The following is a 9,505-nucleotide window of genomic DNA, read 5'->3' as shown; positions in this document are numbered from 1 at the left end:
TCAGATCTCTTGGACACATTCTAGGATTAAAATAGCGCGTAACGATGGAAATCAATGGCTGGTTTACAGTCTCGTTAAAATTTCAAGATCTTTCAATGTTCTGGGGATTTCGCATTATCATTTAATGGTTCAGATTGTTTCAAGTTGTGTGGATTCGATCGGCACGGCTGGGGTCGGAGTGTTGTCTTCTTCAACGGAGGAGTAATTCATTTATTCCCTGGCCACATTTAATTAAAAGTATTTCACCAGACGCCTAGTAGTCTACTGCTCCTTTCGGCTTTCGCCATCAACTCCCTGAAAAGAAGTCCTGATGTCTTCATTTGACTCCTTGCAGTTGTTGATGGTAGTTCTCTATCAGGTTTCCTCCGTGGATCTTCGCATCCTGTTATTGGGCAACTCGATTTTGACAGAGCAGTCCGTCGCGCACTGACCCGGGACTACAGAAGCCGCGGATCGGTGTGTGCGTCGGAGAGACCGAACTGATTGCCGTACGAGCGGCTAATTTCAAGGTATTGACGTACAGCGCTGAACTGATAGTGGATTCTATGAATGGGTGTGGATTTTCTTCCTCTACGACAGAGTTTGTTCGCTGGATTTATATATCATAGATATTTTTGGATCATTTCATGCACCATTGTTGACCTCTTTTGGATCTTAGAACGATTTCAGCAAAGGGTCTGCATGGGCCGGATTTAAGGTACGTAGGCTATTTGATGGTACAGTGATTAAAGAATGCACATTAAAATTCGAATTATACATTAAGCATGACAATGATAAAGTTTCCGGAAAGGTCACAAATGTAGTAGGCTACCACTATGTGAAAAGTTTGTCTTATTTTAGGGTAAGTCCACCTGTCCGATGCATTGTAACAAAAAAGTGGTTCTAAACATGTTGTTGCATTAATATAAGTGGATATTGCATATTCGTGTTATTCAAAGTATATGGTTTTATATGCACATAATGATAAAATGCCTCTATCATTTAACTCATGACAAATGAAAATGCGCTCATGAAGTCACATTAGAGCAGGTCACTTGGTTTTGTGCGTGTCTACGCCATTAGCCCATATTTATGAGCTGCCATACAACGTTTATTGTTGCATTTGACGTACGTAATCATAAACACTCACGCAAAACCGGGGATTCAGGAAACACCATCTGGTGATTCCGCATCAAGTCTCACTCGTTTAACTCGCCACATGAAGCACTTGTCCTGCACCACTTTCTGGTGCTTTACTGACCGAGGCCGAGATCTACAGTACAGTACCTTGCTGAAAAGCGCACAGGACGCGTGGCATGTGTTCTGTTTGTTTGCGCATTTTATGCTTTCGCAAATTGGTGTTTTATTTGAAGTATCATACTGGGAGATGTATTAATGACATATATGCGTGAGTAGGCAGAATTATGTTCGACCTTATTAACAAGCCTTTGGCAGAACACGGCTGCACGACCTCGCGCAAATGACAAGTAACCTTATTGTACTGTACTTGAATGAGAGTGGGTAGCCTGACGATCATATCGAGTAACTCACTGGATTTGCCTAACCGATGGTGGCCTAAAAGTCTTTTTACTTTGACAACCAGATTTTTCAAATATGGGACAGTTTTCATTCTCACACTGAATGTAATCTGTTCAAATGAGCCGCTATGGTCTAAGCAGGGGATCAGCATTAAAGTCAAAACTGCGAGCTTTTAAATACTTCATCCAGCCCTAATGCTATAAAGACACGATTTATCAGCTAGGCGCCACTAATCACGTACTTCCAAATAACTGACAACAGCACAACCGTTGTTTACTTTTATTTTAGCCATCTGACATAGTGGTTCGCGTTTCAATTGACATCAGCCTATTTCTTTGGCAAGCTTCTCTGTGTATATGGGCCAAGTTCTGGCATGTTGGCGACAAGAAATGAATAAGCATCTTCTTTACAGAAAGCAATGAATAACACTTGAATTGCAAATGTATTCAATATAAAAATCCTGCAAAAATAAAATGTCCTTTTAAGTTTATGGGTGATATACTTTTATGTCTAATAACAATTTTATGAGACTAGTAAAATAGGCTAACTGACCTTGTCTGTGTTACAGATTCCTTCTGAGGAACTGAGTCTAAAATGAAGTTATGGGATGTTCTGGCCACGTGTCTCTTGCTCCTGAGCTCCGTCTCCACGCGCCCCATCTTTCCAAAGCTGCAGCCCGTCAAGAGGCCTCCTGTAGTGGGCTTGCACCGTGACTCTGCTGCCCTGTCTGTGGAGGACTCTCTCATACGCCCCTACTCCCATCCAGAGCGCCTGCACAAAACCTCCATGGAGGAACAATGTAAGTGTGCTGCACTTTTCCTTATACTTTCCCATACATTCTTCTTACAAACACAATATAATCTAACCCAGGAAGGGGTAAAAGTCTCAGTCTGCGATGAAGATATTGGTTTTACGGTTTCACACAAATACAGTCATGTGTTAAGAAGAGTTGTTCATTGGACTGAAATTCATAGTTGCCCAAATGGAACATATTTTTGGCCAGTGAGATAGTTGAGCTTCTGAAGGACCACATCTTTGTTTCCCTATCATGTGTTGATGGGGTTGGCATGATGGAGGCTGTGTATATGCTCTACATCAGCCTGCTAATTCCTCAGCAGGAATATGGGGATGCTGCCAATTAAGATAATCTCTAATTAACTGTTATCGTAGCAGTTTAAATCAGTCAGTGGGAGTTAAGAAAGTTCAGGAGATCAGGGTGGACTGCAGAGGGCCTGAAGATCACTTGTGAATAAGGTGAACATCGGAAGCATCTACAAACCTTATGATCCATGGCACAGAGTTCACATGCTGACTTTGTGGGCACTTTGCATTTAATCCAGGCAAGTCAAATTTAGAAATAGAACGATTTGCAATTTCCCCCAAATGCCACACTAAAATGCTGTTTGCTCTACTCAGTAACCCTTTGAGTCAGTACAACCTTCAGAGACCTATAGATGGTCTGTCAGGGTAGTTTGATCAATGGATCTTCCCATCATCAACACCAAGGGCCTAGTTTATCATGACAGACCATCAAAAAAGTATTTTCTTAACTGCTCCGGGCCGCATTGCACGAGTGTCAAAACAAGCACCACAGCAGAGGTAGAACTGGAGGAGACATCTGGCCCAAGACAAAAGCCCGAGCTGACATTCCTTCACGGGGCTTGTTTATGTTCACCGCTGCCTTTCCCAGCAGACGAGCACCCCTTTGCTTGCTCACAAAAACGAAGGCGGGGACTGACGTCCTCCTCCTCCCCTCCACCACCACCACCACCACCTCACGGCACCCCACCCCACAGCACCCCGGTGAAGTTACAGCGAGGGGGAACCTAAACAGATGACGACCTGCGAACAGCGGCCCGCGGCTCCGAACGCTTGAAGTGTCGAGCCGCCGCGCTCCGCACCCGCCGTCGTGTTTATGCTCCTTTTTAGCAGCTGGGTGGGAGGAGCGGCCGTCGTTTGTTTAATAGAACATGACACTGTCTCGTCTTTACACAGTAGTAAACCTCCGACGCGCTCTCGATAAGGCATGGAACATTTAGCGAAAATGTTTTCCCTCAGACACACGGCCCTCCATCTCCATTGCGCCTCCGCTGGAGTGTTTAACCGAAATGAAGGTCGCACCATTTCTTTTTGCGAGAGCAAAAGCTAATAAATTCTACAGTGTACAAACTGCATGACATAACTTGAGAGGCATCCAGGCACAGGCTGTTGTTTTTTTAAACATGACAGCGAGACGAGAGTTACATAGCTTCCACTACCAAGACCGGGAATGATAGACTGACACCGAGGTTTACATTCAGGCTTTTTTTGCCACTCCTGTGACTCAATAAGTGTAGAATATTCCACTGATGTGCATTAAGTCAACACACCAGAACGCTGCAAGGCATGTCTGTACAAGGAACCGGGGACATTTAAAAGACAAATTCGAATTGACTGTGTTTGTCTGCTTGCTCAATTGGAACTGATAGAGAGCCCAATTTTTCACAAACCGTGCAGCTTGATCCAGAGGTACTATTTCCTTTCATTTGAAACTGGACGCTCTCCATTACACTTGGCTGGTGTCTTTGAAAGCACATGTGAGATGATTGGCCTCTCGTCACTATGCTGAGGTAAGGGGACAATCAGGGAAAAGGTCTCTGACTCACACGAGGAGGAAGCAAGGGAGGGAGGGCAGGGCAGCCAACTCACTCCGGCTCAGTGGACCTTGTGACACGGCGCTGTGGGCACAGCCGCTGACCAAAGGACTAAGAGGAAAGGATCGGATTCTCTGACACCTCGACTTGTCAAGCGATTCCCCGTCAGAAGGCCTCTGCCTCGCTGAGCGTTGAGTCAAACAAACCCACGGAAGAACAGTCACAGATGCCTTAATGGCATCCCCGGCCAAGTCCTCCTCCATTTCCTCTTGCCTTACCTGATCCCTCCAGGCATGAGGTGTAAGCAAGTTATCCCTTTGCTGCTTGTTATGTGATCACTCTTTGCATTGGCAGGCCCCTTCCAAATAGAGTCATTTCACAATAATGTAGGCTATGATCTTCACAGAGGGTTTCCAGACGTGGCCATTCAGCCAATTGACTTGACTTCTCAAAGAGAGGGAATTAGGGGGAACATGTCCTATAATGAAATCATTGTGTATAACACAAAGGATCAAAGGCCCGCTCTTTTTTTTTCCACGGCTGTGTTTGAGTCGAGAGAGGGGAGAGTGCATGTTTTGAGTTTGTGGTTGTCCGTGTGTTTAAAGAGGTGGAGTCAGCTGTGCGGGGATGTCATGGTGTATTGCATTTTTCATCATCTACTTCAACCTAAGAAGGTCTAAAAGAAACGGTTATGAATGATAAAGCACGCAAGTTTGTTGCAATATCATCAAAAGGATAAGGAGCCTTTTGAAAGAAGAAATATAGCTTCCTACAGGGCCTCTAAAATGACATCAGTCATCAGATAGAACAGTGTTCTCTTATGATTTACATCTGTTGGAAAGACCACAAGCTACATTACATAATGTAACTTTTACAGTGTATTGTTCACAATAATAACAACAACTACTTCAGGATGCAAACGAGGCAGCCATCATCTAAACATGCACCTTTTCTCTATTTCAGATGAACTTGAAGGTCCATACCCTGATCAGTTTGACGACGTTATGGACTTCATCGAGGCCACCATCGGCAGATTACGCCGGTCTCCAAGAGTCGACGGAAGTTTCCAGAGCCGGAGCGGGAGACAGAGCGGATCGTCGGGCGCGGACAGGGAGGAAAGGGGGGAAAGGGGCGGCAGGAAGGGCCAAGGGGGGCAGAGGAGGAAAGGCAAAGGGCGGAAGGGCGGCCGCTCGAGGAAGGGTGGCCGGGACGAGCAACGGACAGCGCCAGTGGGCCGAGAGTGCCGGCTCCATGAGGTCCACCTCAACGTGACGGACCTCGGGCTGGGCTACCAGACCAAGGAGGAACTAATATTCAGGTACTGCAGCGGACCCTGCTCGGACGCGGAGACCAACTACGACAAGATTCTGAACAATCTGACCAACAACAAAAAGTTGGACAAGGAGAAGCCCTCTCGGATTTGCTGTCGCCCGATCACCTTTGACGATGACCTCTCTTTCTTGGACAACAACCTAGAGTACCACATTCTGAAGAAGCATTCCGCTCGGACATGTGGTTGTGTGTGACAAAGGCAGAAAGAGAGAGAGAGAGAAAGAAGGACAAAAAAAGAGAGAGAGACAGAGCGCCCAGTGGTCTTCACTCAAAGGGGTGTCCACTGCAGGTGCCATGGCCAGTGCATACGGCGAGACCTCATGAGTGTGTTAGAAGCCGCGCTTGGGCAAAATGGTGGAGTGGACGTTGGCCAGTTCCTGAACAGGTGGAGTACAGGGAATCTCTCCTGTGATCATCCGTGCAGACTGAGAATCACATTTGATACAGTGTGACAAGTCATGCAGGTACAAGTCAAGGTCAAAACCTCAGTGTTTCATTCATGTAAACTTACACGTCACTAACTCACACTTAACAGTCAGGCCAGAATGACAAGAAGATGCATGACGGCTCCTGAGAAATGGCATAACACTCACACCGCAAACACACACACACCGCAAACACACCACACACACACACACACACACACACAAACACACACACACACACACACACACACACACATACAATCACACACACAGTCATTCTGTTACCCAACTTTGCTGCTTTAGTTCAAGCCCTTCAGGACAGCGAGCAGAACTGCGGACGCATTGTTTGTGCTACATGGGGCGCTTCGGCTGCAGAAGAACTGCCCCAATCACTATGTGGCAAAATGCCTCTTAACGTTTACATTCAGTAAGGAGTCATTCACTCTGCCCCAGGAGCAGCAACAGATGTTTTTTAAGTATTAGAAATCTATCAATTTATCTATCGTATCTATATCAATGTATATGTATATATATATATATATATATATGAGGAAATGTATTTATTGAGAGTTAATTAACTTATTGTTATTTATTACAATCTGTCGTATTAAGAGTGTTTCTTGTTTTATTTTGTTTCTTTTTTTTCTTATTTATTTGAAGAGCTTTTTGTGTCTTTTTTTTTTTTTGGATGGTGCCAAACGTGGAGCGAGACGTTTCCTGCAGCAGCCGTAAATAATCAAAGCAATCTGTGAGAGACAGACGTAGACAGAGCACGCACTCATCACGGATGTCTCCGCTAACATCTGTGATGTTTAGAAATATGGTCATTTTTTGTAATTCCGCACACAGAGAAGTAATTCCACAGACACTGCAGAGAGGTTGGAAGAGGGGAGAAAAAAAGAGTAGAACAGCGAGATGTAAGGACCAACTTCCCCACCTTAAAAAGATTTTCTGCTCCAGGTTATTTTGGTACAGCAAACTCCACACTAGAGCACACACTCACCACTATACACACCCCTCCAACTCAACTCTCAATTCTTTTACAAAAGAAAAGAGAAGAGAAGAGAAGAGAAAGAACCTCAACCAATGAGGGCCCAAAAAGCCCTTTAGGAGAGCAATCAACTGTTTACTCTCACAGAGTCAGTCTTGACGTCGGGCCTGCAACTCCTCAATTGCAAGCATCTGTTTACAGGAAGAAAATACATCCCTTACCCATTCTGTTTGTTTCTGTCCATAATAAAGTTACTATCGTAAGTGCACATGGAGAGGGGAGCAGTGGTTTGCCTCACGGTCATCAACAAGCACAAACAGAACAGCCTAGTCTCGTCCCACTCTCCCGAGTGGCGACGGATTCCGCCCTCACTTAAAGCTCCTTGGTTCCGTATGCTCGTTCCGAAATAGAGCCCTTTAAGTGGGCACTGTCACTACGGGGGCTGACAAGGATAGTTTGACTCACGGGTCAGGGCTTAGGGAAATGACTGTCACACAAAAAGGTTAAAGCACTTCTACTGTCTGGAAGCCCCCCTTCCATCCCCTAGGGTTTAAGTCCAATTAAGTAAAGATCCGTTTTCTGCAAACGCCCCAAGTCATCACACACACTCAACAGATGGCTGAAGATTTCCCTTGCTTTCAGGTAGTGATCCAGTCCCCTAAATTCCCCGACAAACAAGATAAGGGTACGTTTAAATAATAAACACAATCTGGACAAACCAATCCATGGTTAAGATACAAGGGTCTCAATAATTGGACAAAAAAAGTAGCAATTAGAGCACTACAAACCCATTTAAATGATTAAAACCAGGAAAACCAAGATCCCTGACTATACTGTAACTGGCCTAAAGCTTAATACTAAGCCCGGAGAATAGTCCCTGATTGTAAACCGTCTCACTTGTATAACATCCCGTGAGAGGATTTTTTCCCCCCCTCTCTTCCTTTACAGTTTGAACAGCGCAGTTCGCTCAGACACAGAAAACCCCAAGGCCAGACCCTGATGTTGCTCTGGATTAGGGACCTGAATCAGTGTTCACTCTACAGGAACGGAGCCAGCTTTACGCGGTAATCCCCCCGCCACACACAGAACAAATCCACTGAATTGAGAAGAATTTAGGCCAAACCCATAGGACACGACACTACACACTACAGCTAATAGCCCTTTTATTACCGGAATCACTTGATCAACTGCATTTACCTTTACAGTTGTTATTATGACGTGTGTGTGCAAGTTGGCTTCAGAAGAGAAGCCATGTGAGGCATTATAACATCAACACACACCCCCCCCCCCAGGACCTCTTCCCTCAGCCGGAACTGTGCGAGCTGTGATCTATACTTCGTTGTCCTCCTGTATATTAGGTTGCTTAAATGTAAAAGTATTTTGTTTTGTGACTGAGGTTTTGATTCCTTTTGATGAGTGATTTTTATTTTTTTTGTGTGTGTGTGCGTGTGCGTGTGTGTGTGTGTGTGTGTGTGTGTGTGTGTGGGATGAACTAGAAGTTTGGGTGAGGCCGTGGCTGCTGGAGTATAAGGTAGAGAAGGGAGTCTTCTGTCTCTTTTATGCTTTTGTTTTTGTTTTCAGTGTCAGTTATGTGAAAAAGGGGTCATGTCTTGCTTGTTTTGTGTTACTGAACCAAAGTTCTCTACAGACTTTATTTTTGTACAATATTCATTTTATAACTTTTTACAGAATAAATCTTGTTTCTATATCATGTTTGTCATCTTCTTACATTTATTTCTGTATATCTTCAGTTTCAAAGACAGTGCTACCTTTGCACCCCCCCCCCCCCCGCTACATTTTGTGTTCTTTTCCATATTTGCTGTTTTCACAGCTAAATAAAGTCAATATCCCTTAATCTCGATGTCCTTATCCACCTATCCTTAAAGAGAAGCAGATCTTTTACAGTTTACTCGACAAACAGAACTAAACAATCAGTGCAAAGAGGGAAGATAAAGGCTCAAAGGGCATTTCTAACCGACCACAAAGCAGGAGGAGCAATCTCAAATTGCTGTACAGAAAATCAACTGAGGCAAAAATGCTGAGGGGGGAATGTCACAGGGACTGAAATCAGAGAAGGTAAACACTCCAGCACAGCCGAGGTACGGTATGCTTTTCAAAACAAAAACATCCCGCCCCATGCCATTGTAATTACCCAGTGTATTCAACAGGAGGGTTAAAGTAGTGCACACAGGCAACGCGTGTCTTCAGTTTGGATGAAAGCGTACGCTGAATGGAAAAATTGGGCGACACTGAGAGTGAAAGATGGCCCAAGAATGTTCTGGATATCCGAACTCAGCCAAGTGACACGCAGGATTAGCTGGAGAATCTCCAGGGAGGATCCGCCTCGGGCCTGCAAAGCCACTGACACAGTCCCACCTGGGTCCCAACAGGCCATAGCCCCTGACACACAGAGAGACACACACACACACATACACACACACACACACACACACACACACACACACACTGACATATTGAGACACACACAGAGACTTACACACACACAAACAAAAAGTGACACACTGACACACACACATGTACTCTGACATACTGAGACACACACACACACACACACACACACACAGACTTACACTAACTCACACACC

The 9,505-nt window shown here is 44.9% G+C and overlaps 1 protein-coding gene across 1 annotated transcript; it reads left to right on the top strand.

The window, feature by feature from the left end:
* The first annotated feature begins 2,112 nt into the window (after window positions 1-2,112).
* gdnfa (glial cell derived neurotrophic factor a) lies at window positions 2,113-5,965 on the top strand. Its single transcript, XM_062528248.1, has 2 exons — window positions 2,113-2,317; window positions 5,115-5,965. The coding sequence occupies exons 1-2, from the start codon at window positions 2,113-2,115 to the stop codon at window positions 5,675-5,677; spliced, it is 768 nt and encodes a 255-aa protein (XP_062384232.1). The 3' UTR covers window positions 5,678-5,965.
* Window positions 5,966-9,505: the final 3,540 nt, after the last annotated feature.

Source organism: Sardina pilchardus, chromosome 23 (genome assembly GCF_963854185.1).
Source record: "Sardina pilchardus chromosome 23, fSarPil1.1, whole genome shotgun sequence".
NCBI lineage: Eukaryota > Metazoa > Chordata > Actinopteri > Clupeiformes > Clupeidae > Sardina > Sardina pilchardus.
The sequence above is the reverse complement of the archived record's forward strand: the minus strand, read 5'-3'. Positions and strand labels throughout refer to the sequence as shown.